General features: G+C 45.3%; 1 protein-coding gene across 2 annotated transcripts in view; it reads right to left on the bottom strand.

The window, feature by feature from the left end:
- The window catches only part of GRIP1 (glutamate receptor interacting protein 1), a 534,361-nt gene extending 507,156 nt beyond the window's left edge, over positions 1-27,205 (bottom strand). For both annotated transcript variants that reach the window (XM_040409512.1, XM_040409451.1), the window contains exon 1: positions 26,977-27,205. In XM_040409512.1, coding sequence (XP_040265446.1) covers positions 26,977-27,031 — 55 coding nt within the window. In that variant the 5' untranslated portion in view covers positions 27,032-27,205. The remainder of the gene's footprint in view (positions 1-26,976) is intronic.
- Positions 27,206-27,727: the final 522 nt, after the last annotated feature.

The following is a 27,727-nucleotide window of genomic DNA, read 5'->3' on the forward strand; positions in this document are numbered from 1 at the left end:
GATCCGCAATACACGGGCACCGTTCCGTGTGCATTCCGCATCACGGACGCAGATCCATTCACTTCAATGGGTTCGCAAACCCGGACATGCGGAACGGAAGCACGGAACGGAACCTTTCGGAAACACTACGGAGTGCTTCCATGGGGTTTTGTCCCGTACTTCCGTTCCGCAAAAAGATAGAACATGTCCTATCCTTTTGCGGAACGGCCGAATCGCGGACCCATTAAAGTGAGTTTAATGGGTCCGTGATCCGCTGCGGCTGCCCCAAGGACGGTGTTCGTGCATTGCGGCCGCAGCACGACCACGGGGCACACACGTTAGTGTGCAGGAGGCCTTAGTGTCCATTCACTAGTCCGCAAAATGGGTCCACATCCGTTCCGCAGACCTATTCATTTTCAATGGGACCGCAATGTGCTGTCCGCATCCGCATTTGTGGATCCGCACTTCCGCATTCGTGCTTCTATTTCCGCAAAAAAATAGAACATGCCCTATTCTTGTCCGCAATTGCAGACAAGATTAGGCATTTTCTATTATAGTGGCGGCGATGTGCGGTCCACAAATTGCAGAATGCACATTGCCAGCGTCCGTGTTTTGCGGATCCGCAATTTGCAGATCCGCAGAACACTTACGGACGTGTGAATGGACCCTTAAATCCCTGCGTACCTCCATTAGAAAGATGCTGAGCCAGGAACCTCATTGGCTCGGCTTCCAGCCTCACTGACAGCTTGACCAGCGGGGCTTGAATGGGCAATATGGCAACCCTCCCAGTACAACCATGAACAAAGCCATAAAATTTTTTTTTTGCTTTTCCATAAATATAACCAAATGAGAGTTTTTTTCTATGGTACCTAGATTTTTTTATTGCATAATTTTAACCCCTCAAGGACCCTTGCCGTAGATGTACGTCACAGATGGACGTGACTTAAGGACCAGGGACATACATGTACGGCAGGCTGTGCCCGCCCGTTAAGCAGCATGGACCCGGCAGTCACTGACAGCCAGGTCCCTGCTGCATACTCCGGCATCAGTGAAAACACAGAAGTCGGTGTATTAACTCCTTGTATGCTGCAGTCAAAGCTGACCGCGGCATGCAGAGGGTTTGCGGAAGGTACGGGTGCCCTCTGCATCTCCAGCGGGTCCCTACGCTGCAGTGGCGGGAACCCAATGGCAAAGAAGGCAAGCCCGATGCCTTCCATAGGCATCGGGGCTTGCCTCCTACGGAAGCCTGTGAGATGCAGCCCTTAGGCTGGGTCTCACAGGCAGGCTGTCAGCATAAAAGCTGACAGCCAATGCATTACAATACAGGTTGTAGTGTAATGCATTGCAGAGGGGATCAGACCCCAGAAGTTGAAGTCCCAGAGTGGGGGAGGAAAAAAAAAAAGAAAAAAAGTTTCACAAAATAAAAAAACACATAAAATTGTGAAAAAAAAGAAAAACAGACACATTGGGTATTGACGCATCCATAACAACCGGCTCTTTAAAAATATCACATGATCCACCCCCTCACCTGAATGCCGTAGAAACAATAAAATAAAAACTGTGCTAAAACAACAATTTTTTTATATTCATATTAGGTATCGCCGTGTCCATAACAACCAGGTCTATTAAAATATCACATGACCTAACCCCTCAGGTGAACACTGTATAAAAAATAAAATGAAAACGGTGTCAAAAAAGCAATTTTTTGTCACCTTACATCACAAAAAGTGTAATACCAAGCGATCAAAAAGTCTTACGCACCCCAAAATAGTACCAATAAGGCTACTTTCAGACTAGCATTCAGAGAGGATCCGTCTGGTGTCTGCACAGACGGATCTGCTCCTAAAATGCAGACGTTTGGATCCGTTCAGAACGGATCTGTCTGCATTATAGTTTAGAAAAAATTCTAAGTCTGAAAGTTGTTCAGACGGATCTGTCCAGACTTTACATTGAAAGTCAATGGGGGACGAATCCGTTTGAAAATTGAGCCATATGGTGTCAACTTCAAACGGATCCGTCCCCATTGACTCACAAGTCTGGACGGATCCGTTTGAATCCGCACAGCCAGGCCACTGCTGAGCGGAGCGGAGGCTGAATGCTGCCAGACTGATGCATTCTGAGCGGATCCGCGCCCACTCAGAATGCATTGGTAGCTGGACGGATGCGTTCGGGGCCGCTTGTGAGACCCTTCAAACGGAGCTCACAAGCGGAGCCCCGACGCTAGTGTGAAAGTAGCCTTAAACTGTCATCAAATCCCGCAAAAAAATAAGACCCTACCTAAGACAATCGCCCCAAAAATAAAAAAGCTATGGCACTCAGAATATAGAGACACTAAGGCCTCTTTCACACGAGAGTGTTCGGATAAGGTCCGGATGCGTTGCGGCAAACCCGCGCGAGTAGGTACCCAATTGCAGTTAGTTTTGACTGCGATTGCGTTCCGTTGTTCAGTTTTTATCGCGCGGGTGCAATGTGATTTGCACGCGCGTGATAAAAAACTGAATGCGGTACCCAGACCCGAACTTCTTCACAGAAGTTCAGGTTTGGGTTCAAGGTTGTGTAGATTGTATTATTTTCCCTTATAACATGGTTATAAGGGAAAATAATAGCATTCTGAATACAGAATGCCAAGTAAAATAGGGCTGGAGGGGTTAAAAAAATAAAAAAAAAATTTAACTCACCTTAATCCACTTGTTCGCGCAGCCGGCATCTCTTCTGTCTTCTTCTTTGGCCTCATGCACACGACCGTTGTGTGCATCCGTGGCCGTTGTGCCGTTTTCCGTTTTTTTTCGCGGACCTATTGACTTTCAATGGGTCCGTGGAAAAATCAGAAAATGCACAGTTTTGCAGCCGCATCCGTGATCCGTGTTTCCTGTCCTATTTTTTTGACGGACAACGGTTAACGGACCCATTCAAGTCAATGGGTCCGTGAAAAAACACGGATGCACACAAGATTAGCATCCGCGTCCGTGGTCCGTGGTCGTAGGCTACTTTCACACAGACGGATCCGCAGATGAAAACTCAGATCAGACAGTATATTCTAACACAGAGGCGTTCCCATAGTGATGGGGACGCTTCTAGTTAGAATATACTTTGAACTGTGTACATGACTGCCCCCTGCTGCCTGGCAGCACCCGATCTCTTACAGGGGGCTGTGATCCGCACAATTAACCCCTCAGGTGCTGCACCTGATGGGTTAATTGTGCGTATCATAGCCCCCTGTAAGAGATCATGTGCTGCCAGGCAGGAGGGGGCACCCCCCCCTCTCTCCCCAGTTTTAAATTCATTGGTGGCCAGTGGGACCCCCTCCCTCCCCTGTAGTACTGTAGATTCATTGGTGGCCGGTGGGCCACCCCCCTTCTGATTAAAATCTCCCCCCCCCCTATCATTGGTGGCAGCGGAGAGTTCCGATCGGAGTCCCAGTTTAATCGATGGGGCTCCGATCGGTAACCATGGCAACCAGGACGCTACTGCAGTCCTGGTTGCCATGGTTACTTAGCAATTTTTAGAAGCATTATACTTACCTGCGAGCTGCGATGTCTGTGACAGGCCGGGCGCTCCTCCTACTGGTAAGTGAAAGGTCTGTGCGGCGCATTGCTTATAGCAGTAGCGTCCTGGTTGCCATGGTTACCGATCGGAGCCCCAGCGATTAAACTGGGACCCAGATCGGAACTCTCCGCTGCCACCAATGATGGGGGGGGGGGGGGGGGGGGGTCGGTCATTTTAATTAGGGGGGGGGGGCGGCCGCACTGGCCACCAATGTGTTAAATACAAGGGAGGGAGGGGGGGCCGGCCGCACTGGCCACCAATGTGTTAAATACAAGGGAGGGGGGGGGGCCGGCCGCACTGGCCCCCAATGTGTTAAATACAGGGGGGGGGGGGGGCCGGCCGCACTGGCCCCCAATGTGTTAAATACAAGGGAGGGAGGGGGGGCCGGCCGCACTGGCCCCCAATGTGTTAAATACAAGGGAGGAAGGGAGGGGGGGCCGGCCGCACTGGCCACCAATGTGTTAAATACAAGGGAGGGAGGGGGGGCCAGCCGCACTGGCCACCAATGAGTTAAATACAAGGGAGGGAGGGGGGGCCGGCCGCACTGGCCACGAATGAGTTAAATACGGGGGGGGAGGGGGGGTCTGCCCCCTGCTGCCTGACAGCACCTGCCAGGCAGCAGGGGGCAGTCATGTACACAGTTCTTTTAGTATATTCTAAACTGAAGCGTTCCCATCACCATGGGAACGCCTCTGTGTTAGAATATACTGTCGGATCTGAGTTTCACGATCTAACTCAAATCCGATGGTATATTCTAACAGAGGCGTTTCCATGGTGATGGGGACGCTTCAAGTTAAAATATATCATCGGATTGGAGAAAACTCCGATCCGATGGTATAAAAGGGACTCCTGACTTTACATTGAAAGTCAATAGGGGACGGATCCGTTTGCAATTGCACCATATTGTGTCAACGTCAAACGGATCCGTCCCCATTGACTTGCATTGTAATTCAGGACGGATCCGTTTGGCTCCGCACAGCCAGGCGGACACCAAAACTACTTTTTTTTCATGTCCGTGGATCCTCCAAAAATCAAGGAAGACCCACGGACGAAAAAACGGTCACGGACCTACGGACCCCGTTTTTGCGGACCTTAAAAAAAAACGGTCGTGTGCATGAGGCCTTTGAGGAATAGGACCTTTGATGACATCACTGTGCTCATCACATGGTCCATCACATGATCTTTTACCATGTTGATGGATCATGTGACGGACCATGTGATGAGTGCAGTGACGTCATCACAGGTCCTTTTCCGGTGCACAGCAAAGATGAAGACAGAAGAAAAGCCGGGCTGCGCGCTCAAATGAATTAAGGGGAGTTACATTTTTTTTATTTTTTTTTTAACCCCTCCAGCCCTATTGTACTATGCATTCTGTATTCAGAATGCTATTATTTTCCCTTATAACCATGTTATAAGGGAAAATAATAATGATCCGGTCTCCATCCCGATCGTCTCTTAGCAACCGTGCGTGAAAATTGCACCGCATCCGCATTTGCTTGCGGATGCTTGCGATTTTCACGCAGCCCCATTCACTTCTATGGGGCCTGCGTTGCGTGAAAAACGCAGAAAATAGAGCTTGCTGCGATTTTCACGCAACGAACAAGTGATGTGTGAAAATCACCGCTCATGTGCACAGCCCCATAGAAATGAATGGGTCCGGATTCAGTGCGGGTACAATGCGTTCACTTCACGCATTGCACCCCGCGGAAAACTCGCCCGTGTTAAAGGCGCCTAAAACATGATTTTTTTTTGGTTTGAAAAATGCATTTATTGTGTAAAACTTAAATAAATAAAAAAGAAGACATATTTGGTATTGTCGTGTCCGTAACAACCTGCTCTATAAAAATATCACATGACCTAACCCCTCAGGTGAACTCCGGAAAAAAAAACTGTGTCAAAAAAGCTATTTTTTGTCATCTTATATCATTAAAAGTGTAATAGCAAGCGATCAAAAAGTCATATGCACCCTAAAATAGTACCAATCAAACAGTCATTTTATCCTGAAAAAAATGAGCCCCTACATAAGACCCAAAACAAAAAACAAAAAAAAACCTATGGCTTTCAGAATATGGAGACACTGAAAAATATATAAAATTATTATGTAAAACTGAAACAAACAACAAAATATTTTGTATTGTCGCATCCGTAACAACCTGCTTTATAAAAATAGCACATGATCTAACCTGTCAGATGAACATTGTAAAAAACCAAAAATAAAAACGGTGCCAAAACAGCTATTTTTTTGTTACCTTACCTCCCAAAAAGTGTAATATAGAGCAACCAAAAATTATATGTACCCTAAAATAGTACCAACAAAACTGCCACCTTATCCCATAGTTTCCAAAATCGGGTACATTTTTTGGAGTTTCTACTCTAGGGGTGCATCAGGGAGGCTTCAAATGTGACATGGCAACTTAAAAATATCCCAGCGAAATCTGCCCTCCAAAAACCATATGGCATTCCTTTCCTTCTGCGCCCTGCCATGTGCCCATACAGCAGTTTACGACCACATATATGGTTCTTTCTGTAAACTACAGAATCAGGGTAATAAATATTGAGTTTTGTTTGGCTGTTAACCCTTGCTTTGTTACTGGAAAAATGGATTAAAATGTAAAATCTGCCAAAAAAGTGAAATTCGAAAATTTCATCTCCATTTTCCTTTAATTCTTGTAAAACACCTAAAGGGTTAACAAAGTTTGTAAAATCAGTTTTAAATTTAATTTTAAGTTCTTGAATACCTTGAGGGGTGTAGTTTCTAAAATGGGTCAATTTATGGGTGGTTTCTATTATGTAAGCCCCACAAAGTGACTTCAGACCTGAACTGGTCCTTAAAAATTGGGTTTTGGAAATTTTCTTAAAAATTTAAAGATTTGATTCTAAACTTCTAAGCATTGTAACGTCCCAAAAAAAAGAAAGTGTCATTTACAAAATGATTCAAAACATGTAGACATATGGGGAATGTAAAGTAATAACTATTTTAGGATGTATCACTATCTGTTTTAAAAGCAGAGAAATTGAATAGGCATTTTCTATGATAGCTGCGGCATGTGCGGTCAGCAAATTGAGGAACGCACATGGGCCGGTATCTGTGTTTTGCGGATCCGCAAAACACAAACTTTCATGTGGATGTATCCTAAAGCTGTGTTTGAGCTTCCTGCTTTTTGCAGGACAAGTTGTAGTATTCATTGGGGCCATTTTGGAATACACAAATTATTGCATTATTGGTAGGTGGAGTTTGGCATTTTATTTTGTATGCTATTCGCCATATCAGATATAAAATGTGATCATTTTATTATATGATGACGCTCTCTTCATAACACATTTTTGTGCCATTTTGTTAGTAGCATGTACTTATAGTGTAACATGTGGACAGATCTAGTTTAATTACACAAGAACCCTTACAGGAGAAAGCTGTTTGTCACCACCTTTTTTTGCACAGAATTATGTTACTAAAATTTAATATATTAAGTACGTGGTGCAAACATTAAATACACTTAAGAAAACCATATAAAAGTGTGCCCGAACACCATAATAGCATTAAAAACATTTATTACAGATTGGTAGGAGCTATTATAGTACAAACACTTTCTGCAAATCAAGCAAATAGCACAGCAGATGAGTTACAGAAGTACACAAGAAGCCTGAGGAGTCTCTAGACCTTTAAGTCATGCATTGCCTTAATCAAAGTGACATCTGGTTTGAAATCTTTTTGATTCAGTGAATATCAATTTAGATCTTTGCAACTGCGTCTTGATTCTCATTTACAATGTATTCGTCTTCATTTCATTTTTTTTCCATGAGGATCTTAAAGACTAAGCAAAATGATGTCTGAAATGTAATTTTAAAAATAAAGAAATCTAAAAAAAAAGGCAAAATATTAAAATAAACATTTCAGAAATAGTGAACGTATTTTTCAAAAGATCACAGAGGAGCTGTGCAGACTGCTCAATTTATATAACCATAGTTTTGCATAAATATCTTTTCAGTTTGTAGTGTTCATATACATTAACCCCTTAAGGACCCATCCATTTTTCACCCTAAGGACCAGGCCATTTTTAGCAAATCTGACAAGTGTCACTTTATGTGGTGATAACTTTAAAACGCTTTTACTTAGGCTACATGCACACGAACGTTGTTTGTTTCTGTGTCCGTTCCGTTTTTTTTGTGGATAGGAAGTGGACCCATTAATTTAATGGGTCCGCAAAAAATGCGGACAGCACACCGTGTGCTGTCTGCATCAGTATGTCCGTTCCGTAGCACCGCAAAAAAAAAATAGAACATGTCCTATTCTTGTCTGTTTTAGGCATTGCTACAATGGATCTGCACAAAAAACGGATGGCATATGGATGTCAGTCGTTTTTTTTTGCGGATCTGCAATTTGCGGACCGCAAAACACATACGGTTGTGTGAATGTAGCCTTATCCAGGCCATTCTGAGATTGTTTTCTCGTCACATATTGTACCGTATTTTTCACCCTATAAGAAGCACTTTTTCCCCCCAAAAGTTGGGGGGGGAATAGCAGTGCGTCTTATGGGGCGAATTCTGCATTTTTCCGAATTTTCAATGATACGATCCGCCGCGATGCCGCGCGGCGGGTGTATCAGCTGAGAGGGAGGAGGGGCTGGGGGCCGGCATCTGCTTTTATAATGACAGCGGGGCCCGTGCAGTGACTGTATTCTACTACAAGGGCCCCGCTCACTGTATATAATCTTATCTATAATTATAGGCATTGTTAATATAAAAGTTCAAGGTAATCAGCGCCTGTATACCGTACTTACAAGCGCTCGTAGCAGAGAGGAGGGAGGAGGCAGGCCGGGAGGACGGGCGCTGGCAGCGTGAGTCACTACGTCACGCGCCTGCGCCGCACACTTTATGAATGAAGCAGGCGGCGTGGGCGCATGACGTAGTGACTCATGCTGCCAGCGCCCGTCCTCCCGGCCTGCCTCCTCCCTCCTCTCTGCTACGAGCGCTTGTAAGTACGGTATACAGGCGCTGATTACCTTGAACTTTTATATATTAACAATGCCTACAATTATAGATAAGATTATATACAGTGAGCGGGGCCCGTGTAGTAGAATACAGTCACTGCACGGGCCCCGCTGTCATTATAATACCAGATGCGACCCCCACCCCCTGTATTGGGGGTCATTCACACCGCAGGGACACTATTATGGGGGGGATCTGTGGATGACACATAGCATAAGATGCTATATGTGTCATCCACAGATCCCCCCCATAACAGTGTCATCCACAGATCCCCATAACAGTGCCATCCAGAGACCCCAATAAGAGCCATCCACAGATCCCCCATAACAGTGTCACCCACAGATCCCCATAACAGTGTCACCCACAGATCCCCCATAACAGTGTCACCCACAGATCCCCCATAACAGTGTCACCCACAGATCCCCCATAACAGTGTCACCCACAGATCCCCCATAACAGTGTCACCCACAGATCCCCCATAACAGTGTCACCCACAGATCCCCATTAGTTCAAAACCAACCCCATTAGTTCAAAATTTTATTTTTCTTACTTTCCTTCTCAAAAACCTAGGTGCGTCTTATGGGCCGGTGCGTCTTATAGGGCGAAAAATACGGTACTTCATGACAGTGGTAAAACAGAGTCAAAAAATTTCATTTTTATTTATAAAAAAATACCAAATTTACCAAAAATTTGGAAAAATTAGCAAATTTCAATTTCTCTATTTTTATAATAGATACTAATAACTCCAAAAATAGTTATTACTTTACATTCCCCATATGTCTACTTCATGTTTGGAGTTCACAGAAACACCACCATTCTAAAATATAACCTTTATTATTATTATATAAAAGTCAATACACCCTTACAAATACAAAAAAGAATAATAAATAAGAAAAGAAAATCAGAATCTAGGTCTGGTAGTGGCACCCTACTGAGGCTGTTTTATGAGGGTTGGAGTAGGTTAGTAGGGGCCTGTAGGGATGGATGTCCCTGACTCTGGCCCTGATGTAAAGTTCCCTACCTAGATACGGAATAGCCGCCCTGATAAGGGCAATCCCGTTTCTCGTGCCTCCTAGTGACCCTTAAAGAACCCTAGCAGGGGAGGATGATCAAGGATTGATTACCCTGATTGAGGACCTATACTGAAGTACAAAAAATAAAAAATAGAACAATATAAGTACCCATAAATTAGTGAAAGTGAATATCCAAGTGAATGTCAAAGTGCTCGAAATATAGAATAATAGAGATGTTCAATGCCGTCCCTACGCGTTTCGCCTGGTTATTGTCAGGCTCATCAGGGGACAAGATTGATCATGGAATACCCAACACCAGAGTACTTAATACAATATTATATACAGTTTAATTCATTTATTTTTTACTATTTTTTGATTCATAATAAAATCATGAAAGAAGCCACTGGCTCAGATGAACGTGATTTCACTACCAGCACAATAACTGGTTAGCTAGTCCAAGGAAATTCATGTCATGCCGGTAATGGATTAGGAGATAGGGGTCAAATAAATGTAATCAATCAAGAATGACTCCTATATCTCACAATCCAAAGTATGGCTGAATTACGGTATAACAATTTATATATACACATGTATATCCCACACAAAGCATTAGGGTCGGTTCATAGTCATGAATCCAAGGAAGACTTGTAGGGCCTGGAGAATGGTATAGTAAAGATACGGCTATCACCTATGGCATAGGGATTAATAACATTTGGCCCGTGCTACAATGAATAATGATCTATATAAATGATCAGACATGCAATATCAATATATAGTACGGCATAATAACAGTCAGATAATGCTGTTATAGTAGGCGGTACTTGCGTGCCCTAGGGAGGGTTGGTAGGCCATTGATGGTGTCCATAGGTTAGGAAGCCAGTGTCTGCTGAAGCATCCTGATAGCGCTGAGATGTACTGGCGCCCGGCCGATAGAGTAGCAAGGACATGCCGGCGTTGTTACCTTTTAAGTAGTGCTTCCGGGTATCGGATAGGATCGGAGGCCCATGTGATCTGTATGACGTCTGACGTCTTGCGTCAGACACTCCCACGTGACCGGGTGAGTTGCGTAGCCGCACATGTGACCTGATGAGGTCATAATGCCGGGCACGCAAATAGGTGGAGCTACGAGGTCCGCAGCGTGGTAACTAGATGGCGTATAGTAACCATCGCTGTCACATGACTAACAAGTGCCGGTCACGTGACTATTGATCGGAACCAAGGAAAAATACGTGGGGAACGGAGGATATGGAGTAATGGGTGCACATATAGTGTTACCCAAGGGGAGAGAATATTTTCCCCAAGAAGGTGCAATGGGAGGGAAAAATATAATGTGACAATATAAAAAGTTTATAGTAGGCCAGATACAGATGTATGTATCTGTAAATCATTATGTTCCTAATTGATAGATTGTCAGTGGATAATTAGATTAACATAAGGGTGACTGGCTGATATATATAAAAGGATCAAAAATGGAGTGGTTAACCTCCCAGTCAACAAATGTTGTACTATATAGATAATAGATTGATCCTAGAAGATAAAGAGGGCCTCAAATGAAGCACGCATAGTCTATATTCTCATTTAGTCCTGCTGGTGTGACGGTATTTAATCTGAAGATCCATCTGGATTCTTTCTGTTTTAATAATTTATCTAAGTCCCCACCTTGCTTGGACATTTTTAAAACCTCAATCATGAAAAAATGGATGCTTTTGGTGGACCCTGCATGACTCATCCACACATGTCTTGATATCGGTTTATCTTGTTTGTTACGAATATCTCCGACGTGTTCAAGGATACGCTTTTTAAACATTCTTTTAGTTTTCCCTATATATTTGAGTCCACAGTCACATTGAGCCATGTAAATAATCCCAGAGGTGTTACTTCATGTTTGGATAATTTTGTGAATGCCATTTTTTTTTTTTGGGGATGTTAGAAGGCTTAGAAGTTTAGAAGCAAATCTTGAAATTTTCAGAAAATTTCCAAAACCCACTTTTTAAGGACCAGTTCAGGTCTGAAGTCACTTTGTGAGGCTTACATAATAGAAACCACCCAAAATGACCCCCTTTTAGAAACTAAACCCCTCAAGGTATTCAAAACTGATTTTACAAACTTTGTTAACCCTTTAGGTGTTCCTCAAGAATTAATGGAAAATGGAGATACAATTTCAGAATTTCACTTTTTTGGCAGATTTTCCATTTTAATCAATTTTTTTCCCACTAACAAAGCAAGGGTTAGCAGCCAAACAAAACTCAATATTTATTGTCCTGATTCTGTAGTTTATAGAAACACCCCATATGTGGTCGTAAACTGCTGTACGGGCACACAACATTGCGCAGAAGGAAAGGAAAGCCATATGGTTTTTGGAAAGCAGATTTCACTGGGATAATTTTAAGCTGACATTTAAAGACCCCCTGATGCACCCCTAGAGTAGAAACTCCAAAAAAAAAAAAACATTTTGGAAACTACGGGATAAGGCCTCATGCACATGACAGTTGTTTTTCTCAGCCTCGGTGGAATCTGGTTGCTATGGGCAACTAAGCCAGTTCTACTTTACACCAGTTTGATAAATGATCCCATTAGTGTCTTTGTGTTGCATATACCGTAAGTAGCTGCACTATAATATGCAAATATACTGCATTAGAGCAAAGACACTGCATACACAATTTTCTAACTTTACTACCAGGTCATCCACACATCGGCATGTACAGTTAATACAAAGACAGCTTGGAAATAACATGACCAGTCGGTGTAAGATGCCCTGATGTAGCACTTTCACTCCAAAATTAACACATTTATTTATGATATTCCAGCTGCATGCTACTTCTGATGGTTCCTCCGAGATACAATATCGAGCTTCCTCAACAGATGGATCATTTGATTCTATCTTGTATCAATCAGTAATACAGAAATCAGCATTGGATCAGCATGTGTATAACACTCAGATTGCTACTGGAATGAGTAAATATTGTTCCCCCATGTCTTCTATATTGACATGTGGCTCGCCCTCAGGTATCTCTGTACATTTTCAGATGATACAGTTCTTTTTGCTCATTATAACTTTTTTTTCTGCTCTCCCAAGCTGCTTTCTAATGAACGCCACATCGAAGAATCACAAGGAGGGAGGGGAAGCTATCTTTTTTCTCAGATTTTTCTCTTTCATGTGCTCTCCGTTTGTTTTTAAACGGACAGAACACTGATCCATACGAGTCAGTGGAGCTATTCACACATCCATTTTTTTAAAGGGGCTACCCCGCCTTTACTAAATGATAGCCTATGCCATCACTAGCTGATGGGCACGGATTTGACATCCCGCACCTGCTACCTGCGCATCAGCTGTTCGGGGGAAGCTCTGGCACCGGAAGTCAGCGCAGGAACTACAAGGACTGTCCACTTTGTAATTGGGAGTGGCGCTGCAGGAACAAGCTCCCTCCACTGCAAGGTTGACCATGCTGATCAGAAGGTTTGTGGGGGTTCGGTAAAGGCTGGACAGTCCCTTTAAGGGATCTGTGAACCAATGCGAGTCAAAGGGTCTGCACCGCAATATGGGATTCACATGGCTTGTGCCCGCGCATTGCGTTCGGCAAATCGTGCTCCGCAGCATGGGCGGCCTATGGTTGTGTGAATGAACCTTTTACTCTAGTGCTTAAAACCAGATTCAGAAGTCTGTATGGCATTTAGGTGCATCCATTTTTTGGGAACAGAAAAAGGACAGGAATGGTGCATGCCGAGAGCTTTTCAACACAATTGGGCCTCATGCACACGACCGTTCCTTTATTTGCGGTCCGCAAAATGGGGATCCGCAAAACACGGAAGCCGCCCGTGTGCCTTCCGCAATTTGTGGAACGGAACAGGCGGCCCATTGTAGAAATGCCTATTCTTGTTCGCAAAACGTCCATAGGATTTCAGAAGGTGGTGGTACCATGATTTACCCAGATGACGGCAACCCTGGCGGCGTCCCTCCTGCACAGGCACCGACTAGTCTCTGAATGCATTTTAGGCATGTGCAGATATAGGACACTCTTCTAGCTACATCTGCTCAGACGCTGGATGCGGGGGCAGCCAATGCCAGGCTGTGACAAGCATCGCTAGTGACACTAGGGAGGCTCCTTCACATCACTGCCTGCCATTGGCTGAACCCCCCCTCCCCCCCCTCATCCACGCACAGGGAGAAGCAGCGGCGGCGGTGGGGGGACCAGGAGCGACGCAGGGAGCAAGGTAAGTTTAATTAGTGTGAGGGGCCTGGGCATATGGGGAGCATTTGTTAGTGTCGCATAACCACTTTAAGGACCCCTGCACACGAACGTGTGCGCCCCGTGGTCGTGCTGCGGCCCGCAAAATGTGGCCGCAATGCACGAACACAGTCCATTCACTTGAATAGGTCCGCGATCCGGCCGTTCCGCAAAAAGATAGGACATGTTCTATCTTTTTGCGGAACAAAAGTACGGGACGAAACCCCACGGAAGCACTCCGTAGTTCTTCCGTAGGGTTCCGTTCTGTGCTTCTGTTCCGCACCATTCCGCATATCCGGATTTGTGGACCCATTCAAGTGAATAGGTCCGCATCCATGATGCGGAATGCCCATGGAACGGCACCTGTGTATTGCGGATCCGCAAATGCGGTCCGCAATATGGCAACGGAAACCACACGTTCGTGTGCAGGGGGCCTATCAGTGAAGATCTACTATCCAGTAGTTAAATGAAAGAAAGCTGCAGGCTAATTGGTCGCGCGGTTCTTGCCCATGGCCGCATCCCAACCCTTAGGCCACCTGCACGCGGGTGTGGGGTGAACACAAATAAGATCCACGCTGAGAAGATTCTGTGCGGATTTATGTGCGTTTCTGCACCAAAATGCGGTTTTTGGTGCAGATTTTATGAGGTTTGACCGGAGATCTCAACCTTCCATTGAAAAGGGTTAAATCTGCAGCTAAAACCACAAACATATTTGACCTGTTATTTCATTTGAAATCTGCACAGCAGGACAATTTCCGCACTGAAAAAAATCTGCAAAGTGAGATTTGTGTAATCTCATACGCTTTGCTGTTACTGTAATACACTGCAGGAATCTGCGCAAGACAAAACGTATTCCGCAACATGTTCCGGAGGCCTCAAGGAGCTTTAAAACGTCTCTTTAGGCCTCATGCACACGACCGTTGTGTGTTTTGCGGTCAGCAAATTGCAGATCCGCAAAACACGTTTGGCGTCCGAGTGCGTTCCGCAATTTGCGGAACGGCGCGGACAGCCAATAATATAACTGCCTGTTTTTGTCTGCCAAACGGACAAGAATAGGACAGGTTTTTGTTTTTTTTGCAGACCACGGAACGGAACAACGGATGAGGAAAGCACACGGAGTGCTGTCCGCATCTTTTGCGGCCCCATTGAAGTGAATGGGTCCGACTCCAAGCAGCAAATACTGCGGGTCGGATACGGACCAAAACAACGGTCATGTGCATGAGGCCTTAAGATGCAAAAAGTGAACTCATTTCCCCTTTTTGAAACTGTTCACAAGTCACAGTTTTAAACATCTAAGAGCATGGTTTATGCAAAATAATGTGAAGAGGGTAAACTCAGTGATGCATATGAATATTTGTAATCATGGGAAGGCTGGAATAGGGATGCTTAGCATTCACAGAAGATTTAACTCACAGGTGGAAATGGAGGAAAGGGAAGCAGCATGAGAAAAGCAGAAAAGATCATTTAGATAATTGCATCATCATCATCATCATCATCATCATCGGAAAGGTCCTGGCACACGGGTTCAGATTTCACATGAATGGCAGCTATGCCATAGATTTGGTGCCAAGGCTGGGACTGGATCCTGTGATCAAGAAAGCCTTTCCCAAAGTGGTGTTTTAGGAAGCATCTGACCATCAGTTCCAGAATACAGTTCCGGCAGAGGACTGTAATATGCTCCTTCACACACTGTGGGAAAAATGTGCAATGTGCTCTGTGTGCCAGGTTTTTGCCCCAAACTTCACAAAAACGCACAGCAAAATCTGCGGTGGGAATTTGTGAGAACGTAGCCTGAGGAGCAAAACTTCGAGAAAATCTAGATTTACATGAAATGTGTGATGTGTAAGGCTACTTTCACACTCGCGTTTGGTGCGGGTCCATCATGGATCTGCACAAACGCTTCCGTTCAGATAATACAACCGCATGCATCCGTTCAGAACTGATCCGTTTGTATTATCTGTAACATTAGCCAAAACGGTTCTGTCTTAAACACCATTGAAAGTCAATGGGGGACGGATCGGTTTTCTATTGTGCCAGATTGTGTCATAGAAAACGGATCCGCCCCTATTGACTTACATTGTGTGCCAGGACGGATCCGTTTGTATTATCTGTAACATAGCCAAGACGGATCCATCTTGAACACCATTGAAAGTCAAGGGAGGACGGATCCGTTTTCTATTGTGCCAGATTGTGTCATAGAAAACGGATCCGTCCCCATTGACTTACATTGTGTGCCAGGACGGATCCGTTTGGCTCAGTTTCGTCAGACGGACACCAAAATGCTGCAAGCAGCGTTTTGGTGTCCGCCTCCAGAGCGGAATGGAGACTGAACGGAGGCAAACTGATGCATTCTGAGCGGATCCTTTTCCATTCAGAATGCATTAGGGCAAAACTGATCCGTTTTGGACCGCTAGTGAGAGCCCCGAATGGATCTCACAAACGGAAAGCCAAAACACAAGTGTGAAAGTAGCCTAAGCTGTGTGCCAAAATGATCTCTGAACTGTAAGGGCGCTGGCACACAGTGCAGTTCGGACATGCATGCAGGTTGCAGTTTTTTATTGTAGCTAGCTGAAATAAATTAAATCATTCCCACTATGCAGAACACCAGGGGTTAATGAGGCTGCTAAACTGAAAAAAAAAATGTGGAAACTGCATCCTGAATGCATGTCAGAACTGCACAGGGTGCCAGCACTCTTAGGGCACAGCAGGCAGTAAAGAGCTCTGCTCACATCAACTTTGCCAGAGTTTTGAAGTATTTTATATCTTTTTTTAAATCTGCAAACCTTACAAACTTAGTGCTCTTGCACACAAACGTATTTTCTTTCCGTGTCCGTTCCGTTTTTTTGAGGACTGTATGCGGAACCATTCACTTCAATAACGGAATGTTACTCCATGTGCATTCCGTATATCCATATTTCCGTTCCACAAAAAAATAGAACATGTCCTATTATTGTCCGCATTACGGACAAGGATAGTACTGTTCTATTAGAGGCCGGCTGTTCCGTTCCGCAAAATACGGAATGCACACGGATGTAGTCCGTATTTTTTGCGGATCCATTTTTTGTGGACTGCAAAATACATACAGTCGTGTGCATGAGCACTAAAACCTTCAGCAAATAAATCAGGAGGAAATACATGGCATGCGTTTTTAGCCGCACATTTAGGGCTCAGGCACACAAACGTATTTTTTGTCCGTGTCCGTTCCATTTTCTTTGTGGCTCATATGCGGAACCATTCATGTCAATGGCACCGCAAAAAAAAAAATCGGAAATGACTCCAAGTGCATTCAGTATCCGTATGTCCGTTTTGAAAAATATAGAATGTGTCCACAAAAAAAAAATGGATGTCACATGGATGTCATCCGGTTTTTTTTGTGGACCGCAAAATACATACAGTTGTGTGCATGAGCCCTTAGGCCTCATCCACATTTCCGTATTTCACTGACGTGTGCTGTCCACATTTTCCATGGACAGCACACATACTCATTGATTTAAATGTGTCTGTTCACATTTAAGTATATTTTTACTGACTGTGGGTCACAGAAAAAATTTAAAATCACAGAGACATGCACTACTTTGATCCGTGATGTGGACCAAGCACGCTCATTGAAGTCTAAGGGTCAGTAAAAACCACACACACAACATGGATGGCATCTGTGTTGCGTCCGTTTTTCACTGAAGACTGATAGGAGACGCTTTTGAAATTAATTTTCAGCTGAGCAGCAACGGATGACATACAGAGGGTAAAAATGGACACACAGACCCATCACGGATAAAACACGGACAATTCTTTTGACGGACATGCAACTGATACAGAAATGTGTACAAGGCCTTAGGCCCCTTTCACACGGGCGAGTTTTCCGCGCGGGTGCAATGCGGGAGGTGAACGCATTGCACCCGCACTGAATCCGGACCACTTCATTTCTATGGGGCTGTGCACATGAGCGGTGATTTTCACGCATTACTTATGCATTGCGTGAAAATCGCAGCATGCTCTATATTGTGCGTTTTCCACGCAACACATGCCCCATAGAAGTGAATGGGGCTGCGTGAAAATCGCAAGCATCCGCAAGCAAGTGCGGATGCGGTGCGATTTTCACGCATGGTTGCTAAGATGACAGTCTATTCACTGTATTATTTTCCCTTATAACATAGTTATAAGGGAAAATAATAGCATTCTTTAATACAGAATGCTTAGTAGAAGGTCAATTGAGGGTTAAAAATAAAAAAATTAACTCACCTCCTCCTCTTGATCGCGTAGCAGCCGGTCTCTTCTTACTTCTTTAATCATGAGCTGGCGGCTAAAGGACCTATGGTGACGTCACATCACATGGTCCAATCACATGGTCCATCACCGTGGTGATGGACCATGTGATTGGACCATGTGATGAGCTCAGTGACATCACCACAGGTCCTTTGACAGGCCCTAAAGAAAGAATAGGAGACCGACAGCTACGCGATCAATTGGAGGAGGTGAGTAAATTTTTATTTTATTTTTTAACCCTCAATTGACCTTGTACTAAGCATTCTGTATTAAAGAATGCTATTATTTTCCCTTATAACCATGTTATAAGGGAAAATAATTACATCTACACAACACCGAACCCAAACCTGAACTTCAGTGAAGAAGTTCGGGTCTGGGTACCACATTCAGTTTTTTATCACGCGCGTGCAAAACACATTGCACCCGCACGATAAAAACTGAACAACGGAACGCAATCGCAGTCAAAACTCACTGCAATTGCGTACCTACTCGTGCGAGTTTGCCGCAATGCACCGGGACGCATCCGGACCTAATCCGGACACGCTCGTCTGCAAGGGGCCTTACTCTTTTACAGGCAACGGCCAGCTACAATAATTGAAAACATTTGGTGTATACTTTTGAATTAATCTGCTATTTTTTAAATGTATTTTCAATGTGTGTGTGTGTTTTTTTTAAAGGGGTTCTGCAGTTTTTTTAAACTGATGATGTAGCCTCTGGATATGTCACTAATATCTGATTGGCTCCCGCAGTGGCTGATAAGCTGTTCGAAGACACTGCAGGGCTCTGTGAGCACTTAGGCCTCTTTCACACGGGCGTTGCGGGAACATGCGCGATTTTTCCGCCCGAGTGCAAAACATTGTAATGCGTTTTGCACGCGCGTGAGAAAAAACGGCATGTTTGGTATCCAAACCCGAACTTCTTCACAGAAGTTCGGGCTTGGGAGCGGTGTTCTGTAGATTGTATTATTTTCCCTTATAACATGGTTATAAGGGAAAATAATAGCATTCTGAATACAGAATGCATAGTACAATAGCGCTGGAGGGGTTAAAAAAAAAAAAGGACCTGTGGTGACGTCACTCCGGTCATCACATGGTCCGTCACATGATCTTTTACCATGGTGACGGACCATGTGATGACCGGAGTGACGTCACCACAGGTCATTTTCCTGCACACAGCAAAGAAGAACACAGAAGAGAAGCCGGGCTGCGCGATCAAGTGGATTAAGGTGAGTTAAATTATCATTTTTTATTTTTTTAACCCCTCCAGCGCTATTGTACTATGCATTCTGTATTCAGAATGCTATTATTTTCCCTTATAACCATGTTATAAGGGAAAATAATAATGATCGGGTCTCCATCCCGATCGTCTCCTAGCAACCGTGCGTGAAAATCGCACCGCATCTGCACTTGCTTGCGGATGCTTGCGATTTTCACGCAGCCCCATTCACTTCTATGGGGCCTGCGTTGCGTGGAAAACGCACAATATAGAGCATGCTGCGATTTTCACGCAACGCACAAGTGATGCGTGAAAATCACCGCTCGTGTGCACAGCCCCATAGAAATGAATGGGTCAGGATTTAGTGCGGGTGCAATGCGTTCACATCACGCATTGCACCCGCGCGGAAATCTCGCCCGTGTGAAAGGGGCCTTAGACCTCTTCCTAGGCCTGTGACATCACCTTAATTGGTCACATGACCTAGGCGCAGCTGCTAAACAATGGAAGGTGCTGCAGCCTTTTCAAACTGCTGATCGGATCCCTGCCAATCTAAGGGCTCATGCACTCGACCGTATGCCCTCCGAGACATACGGTCCGTGAGCGGGCCATATATCACGGAGTGGCATACATTGTGCGCACGGGAGCGCACAGCATCATAGGTTACTATGATGCTGTGCGTATCGGGCCGCCCGCGGGACTATTGTCCCGCACTCATATGATTTTATGAGCGCGGGACAATAGCCCCGCGGACAGACCGTTGCACACAGCATCATAGTAACCTATGATGCTGTGCGCTCCCATCGCATGATGTATGTCACTCTGGGACATATGGCCCGCTCACGGACCGCATGTCTCGGAGGGCATACGGTCGTGTGCATAAGCCTTAATACTGATGACCTCAGTAATGTTCAACGCCTGGAAACCCTACAACCTATATGTGAATAGTCTTAGGCCTCTTTCACACAAGCGTGGCGGATTGGCTCCGGATGCGTTCAGGGTGCGCTCAGTAAAACTCACACCATTTGCAAGCAGGTTCAGTCTGTTTTGTCTGCGATTGCGTTCAGTTTTTTCCGCGATTTGTAGCAGCATTATACTTACCTGCGAGCTGCGATGTCTGCGTCTGGCCGGGAGCTCCTCCTACTGGTAAGTGACAGGTCTGTGCGGCGCATTGCTTAATGACCTGTCACTTACCAGTAGGAGGAGCTCCCGGCCGGACGCAGACATCGCAGCTCGCAGGTAAGTATTATGCTGCTACAAATTGCTAAGTAACCACGGCAACCAGGACAGCAGTAGCGTCCTGGTTGCCATGGTTACCGATCGGAGCCCCAGCGATTAAACTGGGACTCTGATCGGTACTCTCCGCTGCCACCAATGATAGGGGGGGAGATTTTAATTAGGAGGGGGGGGGGGGAGAGGGCCCACTGGCCACCAACGAGTTAACTACAGGGGAGGGAGGGGGGGCCTACTGGCCACCAACGAGTTAACTACAGGGGAGGGAGTGGGGCCGGCCGCACTGGCCACCAACGAGTTAACTACAGGGAGGGAGGGGGGGGGGGCCCACTGGCCACCAACGAGTTAACTACAGGGGAGGGAGGGGGGCCCACTGGCCACCAATGAGTTAACTACAGGGGAGGGGGGGGGGGCCGGCCGCACTGGCCACCAATGTGTTAACTACGGGGGGGGGGGGGGGCTGCCCCCTGCTGCCTGGCAGCACCTGCCAGGCAGCAGGGGGCAGTTATGTACACAGTTCTTTTAGTATATTCTAACCTGAAGCGTCCCCATCACCATGGGAACGCCTCTGTGTTAGAATATACTGTCGGATCTGAGTTTTCACGAAGTGAAAACTCAGCTCTGAAAAAGCTTTTATGCAGACGGATCTTCGAATCCGTCTGTATTAAAGTAACCTACGGCCACGGATCACGGACACGGATGCCAATCTTGTGTGCATCCGTGTTCTTTCACAGACCCATTGACTCATATTTTTTTGACGGACAGGATACACGGATCACGGTCTCGGCTGCAAAACGGTGCATTTTCCGATTTTTCCACGGACCCATTGAAAGTCAATGGGTCCGCGAAAAAAAAATGAAAACGGCACAACGGCCACGGATGCACACAACGGTCATGTGCATGAGGCCTTAGAAGTAAATCTTGAAATTTTTCAGAAATTTTCAAAAACCCAATTTTTAGGGACCAGTTGAGGTCTGAAGTCACTTTGCGAGGCTTACATAATAGAAACCACCCAAAAATGACCCCATTCTAGAAACTACACCCCTCAAGGTATTCAAAACTGATTTTACAAACTTTGTTAACCCTTTAGGTGTTCCACAAGAATTAACGGAAAATAGAGATACAATTTCAAAATTTCACTTTTTTGGCAGATTTTCCATTTTAATAATTTTTTTCCAGTTCCAAAGAAACAGAAACACCCCATATGTGGTCGTAAACCGCTGTACGGGCACACGGCAGGGCGCAGAAGGAAAGCAATGCCATACGGTTTTTAGAAGGCAGGTTTTGCTGGACTGGTTTTTTTGAAACCCATGTCCCATTTGAAGCCCCCGATGCACCCCTAGAGCAGAAACTCCATAAAAGTGACCCCATCTAAGGCTACTTTCACATTAGCGTTTTTCTTTTCCGACATAGAGATCCGTCATAGGGGCTCTATACCGGAAAAGAACTGATCAGGCATATTCCCATGCATTCTGAATGGAGAGTAATCCGTTCAGGATGCATCCGGATGTCTTCAGTTCAGTCATTTTGACTGATCAGGCAAAAGAGAGAACCGTAGCATGCTCCGTTTTTATCTCCGGCGAAAAAAACTGAAGACTTGCCTGAATGCCAGATCCGGCATTTTTTTCCATAGGAATGTATTAGTGCCGCGCAGACCTCTAAAAATGAGAAAAAAATAAATACCTGATCCGTTTTGCCTGATGACACCGGAAAAACGGATCCGGTATTGCAATGCATTTCTCTGCCTGATCAGGCATTTTTCAGACTGATCAGGATCCTGATCAGTCTGAAAAATGCCTGATCAGTCAGAAAAAATGACATACGTTTGCATACAGTTTGCCCGATCAGGCAGGCAGTTCAGGCAACGGAACTGCCTGCCGGAATCAAACAACGCAAGTGTCTAAGTACCCTAAGAAACTACACCCCTCAAGGTATTCAAAACTGATTTTACAAACGTCGTTAACCCTTTAGGTGTTCCACAAGAATTAATGGAAAATAGAGATACAATTTCAAAATTTCACTTTTTTGGAAGATTTTCCATTTTTATAATTTTTTTCTGGTTACAAAGCAAGGGTTAACAGCCAAACCAAACTCAATATTTATGGCCCTGATTCTGTAGTTTACAGAAACACCCCATATGTGGTCGTAAACCGCTGTACGGGCACACGGCAGGGCGCAGAAGGAAAGGAATGCCATACGGTTTTTGGAAGGCAGGTTTTGCTGGACTGTTTTTTTTTACACCATGTCCCATTTGAAGCCCCCCTGATGCAACCCTAGAGTAGAAACTCCATAAGGCCCCTTTCACACGGGCGAGTATTCTGCGCGGATGCGATGCGCGAGTTGAACGCATTGCACCCGCACTGAATCCTGAGGCATTCATTTCAATGGGGCTGTTCACATGAGCAGTGATTTTCACGCATCACTTGTGCGTTGTGTGAAAATCGCAGCATGCTCCTCTTTGTGTGTTTTTCACGTAATGCAGGCCCCATAGAAACGAATGGGGTTGCGTGAAAATCACCATAATTTTTTCAGTTTTTGGGCGATTACGTTGGGTAGGGTATGATTTTTCCGGGATGAGATGACGGTTTTATTGGCACCATTTTGGGGTGCATATGACTTTTTGATCGCTTGCTATTACACTTTTTGTGATGTAAGGTGACAAAAAAATTGTTTATTTAGTACAGTTTTTATGTTTTATTTTTTACGGTGTTCATCTGAGGGGTTAGGTCATGTGACATATTTATAGAGCCGGTCGATACGGACGCGGCGATACCCAATATGTATACTTTTTTTTTTACTTTATTTGGGGAAAATGAAGTTTTTGGTTATTTTTATTTGAAACTTAATTTTTTGGGGGGAAAACTTTATTTTTTCAACTTTTTTTTTCACTTTATTTTTTGTCCCACTTTGGGACTTGAACTTTGGGGGGTATATTCCTTTACAATGCATTCCAATACTTCTGTATTGGAATGCATTGGCTGTATGAGTAATACTGTGTGTATTACTCATACAGCTTCCGGCCTGTGAGATCCAGGGGGCTGGATCTCACAGGCACGTCACAGGAAGGCAGCGCGATGCCTTCCTTTAGACATCGTGCTGCCTTCCATGCCATCGGGTCCGCCCTACAGCCGCATGGGGACCTGAGGGCACCGCTGCACAGCCGCCGCAACCGAATGTAAAGCCGCAAACCGCAGGTCTGAATTGACCTGCCGTTTGCCACGATAGCCGATACGGGGGGGTCACATGACTTCCCCCGGCGTTGTGACAGGATGCCCGCTGAATGATTTCAGCGGTCATCCTGTTCCGATTAACCCCTGCGGCGCCGCAATAGTGTTTTAAACCCATAACGTACCGGTACGTCATGGGTCCTTAAGGACTCGGGAAACATGCCGTATTGGTACGTTATGCGTCCCTAAGGGGTTAAAGGGAAATAGAATATCACTTTTAAACCAACTCACAATGGGGTACAAAAAAAAAATACATGGCCGCCGCCCCTCCCCCCACAGACAGGAAAGCCCGTTTAGCCAATCATTGTCTAAGGTAGGTCACTGGCGGAACAGGAGGAGATCAGTGAGGTGAGTATGCTTTTTTGCACCCAATATGAACTTGACAGTAATTCTTATTCACTGTACAGCCAGTGTATTCTGACTAAAATTCGGCCCCTGAGCACACCTCTTAGGCTGCGTTCACACGGGCGAGATTTCCGCGCGGGTGCAATGCGGTAGGTGAACGCATTGCACCCGCACTGAATCTGGACCCATTCATTTCAATGGGGCTGTTCAGATGAGCGATGATTTTCACGCATCACTTATGCGTTGCGTGAAAATCGCAGCATGCTCTATATTCTGCGTTTTTCACGCAACGCAGGCCCCATAGAAGTGAATGGGGTTGCGTGAAAATCGCATGCATCCGCAAGCAAGTGCGGATGCGGTGCGATTTTCACGCACGGTTGCTAGGTGACTGTCTATATACTGTAATATTTTCCCTTATAACATGGTTATAAGGGAAAATAATAGCATTCTGAATACAGAATGCTTAGTAGGTGATCAATTGAGGGTTAAAAAATAAAAAAAATTAACTCACCTTGTCCTCTTGTTCGCGTAGTTCTCCCGGTCTTTAGTTCTTTAAAAAGATGAACTATGGGCTAAAGGACCTTTGGTGACGTCAGATCACATGCTCCAATCACAGGGTCCATCACCGCGGTGATGTACCATGTGATTGGAGCATGTGATCTGACGTCACCAAAGGTCCTTTAGCCCATAGTTCATCTTTTGAGAAGTAATCAAGAGACCGGGACTTACGCGAACAAACGGAGAAGGTGAGTTAATTTTTTTAAATTTTTTTAACCCTCAACTGATCACTTACTATGCATTCTGTTTTCAGAATGCTATTATTTTCCCTTATAACCATGTTATAAGGGAAAATAATAACATCTACAGAACACCGAACCCAAACCTGAACTTCTGTGAAGAAGTTCGGGTCTGGGTACCACAGTCGGTTTTTTATCACGCGCGTGCAAAACACATTGCACACGCACGATAAAAACTGAACATCGGAACGCAATCGCAGTCAAAACTGACTGCAATTGCATTCCTACTCGCGCGGGTTTGCCGCAACACACCGGGACGCATCCGGAACTAATCCGGACACGCTCGTGTGAACCCAGCCTTAGGCACTCGTCTTCTGGCAGACAGTTGTCGGAACAGCTGGCTATAAGCACATGCTACACACTCTTGCAGTATGGGGCTCATTCTTAGGGCTCATGCACACGAACGCATTTTTTTGTCTATGTTCGTTCCATATATTTACAGTCCATATGCAGAACCATTAATTTGAATGGGGCCGCAAAAAAACGGAAATGTATGTCCGCATTTACGTTACACATTAAAATAGAACATGTCCTATTATTGTCCGCATTACGTACAAGTATAGTACTGTTCTATTAGGGGCCAGCTGTTCCGTTCCACAAAATGCGGAATGCACTCTGCCGGTATCTGTGTTTTGCGGATTCGCAAATTGCGGACCTCAAAACAACAGTCGTGTTCATGAACCCTTAAAGATATTGATATTGAACCCTTCTAGATATTGATGATTTATCCTTAGGATATCCGTGGCACTCGCACCGATCAGCTGTCCTCAGCACTGGAAATAAACACAGAGTACAGAGCTGGAAGCACAGCTACGTCCACTGTGTGGTGGTGGTCGTGCAGGGTTACTGAGGCTCAGCACCCATCTACTTTCTGAGAGGTGATAATCAGTTAGGCTCTTAGATGTCACCCAAGACAGGTCATCAATATCTAGAACCCAGACGTCTTCTTTAATATATAAGCCGGGAATGACATCAGTGGCACCAATCCATGAGTTTTCTGGAGGATGATTTTTTTTTAAAGGGCTGAAAAGAATAAAAAAATAGAATAAGCATTACTCACCTCACTGATCCCCCATGATTGTGCTTCCAACATTTCTCTGGTTCCTGCTGATCTCTACACAGGAACTGAATGGGAATGGCCCTCAGCCAATCAATGGCCACTGTGACTGGCTGAGCAAAAGTGTGTCAGACTGGGACCAGGAAGTGAACTGAAGCAGCGTCGGAATTGCAGCGGTGCGTGATTGGTGAGGTGAGTAATGCTTCTTTTTTATTTTGTGTCCCATTTAAAAAAATATTCCCCTGCATAGGAAAATCCCATTAATGCCATTTATTAAGTCCTATATAGAGAAGTATATAGGAAAACATAAGAAAAAATGCAGTACCCAGAGCATGCTGCATTTTACAAGGTAAAAAAAATGCCAGGGAGCCAAAAAAAAACACAATAAACGAGAAGAAAAGGGCCACAACGAAAAAAGTGAAAAGTGTTGCTTGTAGTGCACTACGGAATTTCAGCTTATATCTGGCCGCAGCATTTTTTGGCGAGCCACGTCACCCCTTGAAAATAACACCAGGAAAAACACCACAAAAACCTTGCGTGCCACCACCTCCAGTTCTAATGACGTTCCATATAATCCGTGTAGCGACAATCACAGACAGAAGATTTCAAGTTTATAAAATGCAAATGAGAACCTATCAGCCAGGAACGGAATATAAAGAAACTTTAAAACGGAGAGTGACATCATCAGAAGAGCTGATGACATCACGCCAGGGCACCACGGTTGACAACTTATCCCAAAATCACGGCCAGCCAATATTTTTTACGGACAATTTGGGAAACCATAATGAGGGATAAAGCTTATAAGTAATACAGGTCTATGGCTCAATATGCCATGATAACCGAGTCCAGTACCACCCAGATCACAGACAGGTATTTTTTTTCATGGGCACAGGAAAAAAGTCTCCTATTTTTACAGACTGTCAGAAGTGTTGGCAGCCAGCACATCTCCTGGAGTATGGGACACTTCAGGACACCTGGCGGTGCAGCCTGTGGAGGTGCTGCTCCCACACATCATGGCAGGGATTGCTGAGGGTGGCAGAAGTGACACAATGCAAGTTCCAGGGACTTGGCCGCCCCCAGCATGCACCTTACCTCGCTCGGGCTCCGCTTGCAGGCAGATGGGGATATTCTTCTTCCAGCCGGGCATGTTCCCAGATGTGCCGCGCGCTGCTCGCTGTCAGGGGCTCTGGCACATATCACCTCAGAGTGGCGGCGCCGTAGCCTGCTGTGACCGGTACTTGTGCCGCCTGCTGCGCTCCTTGTCTCGGGGGAGAGGGCTCCGGCAGGAGGGGCTGCAGCAGTGTATGGAGTAGGAGGAACAAGTGCACGGGGATAGAGGCAGTGTCAGGGGGCGGGGGATCCAACTTCACACACACCGGGAGGAGGAGGAGGCTGCACGGCGCCGAGTGCACCTCCGGAGGGCACCCATTCTGGTGCAGGGAGCACCACTAGTGAGGCTTCCAGGGTCCACTCTCCAGTGGTGTCCACAGGACGGACGCTCCCATCTGCTGACTGCCTTCATCCTCCTGCACTGTGCTTCTTATTATAAGGGCATATTAGATTCTAAGTAGAATCCAAAAACCCATTTGGCTTCCATTGTTTTTAAGGGTACGACCACATGGTGCGGTTGCAACGTGGCTACGGTGCGGTTGCAACGTGGCTACACTGCGGTCAAGTGACGTATGAGTGTCGCTGGGCTCCCTTAGGGTACTTTCACACTAGCGTTTTTGTTTTCCGGTATTGAGTTCCATCACAGGGGCTCAATACCGGAAAAAAACGGATCAGTTTTATCCTAATGCATTCTGAATGGAGAGCAATCCGTTCAGTCTCTCTTAAGTTTTTT

This window comes from Bufo bufo, chromosome 1 (genome assembly GCF_905171765.1).
Source record: "Bufo bufo chromosome 1, aBufBuf1.1, whole genome shotgun sequence".
Taxonomy (NCBI): Eukaryota; Metazoa; Chordata; class Amphibia; order Anura; family Bufonidae; genus Bufo; species Bufo bufo.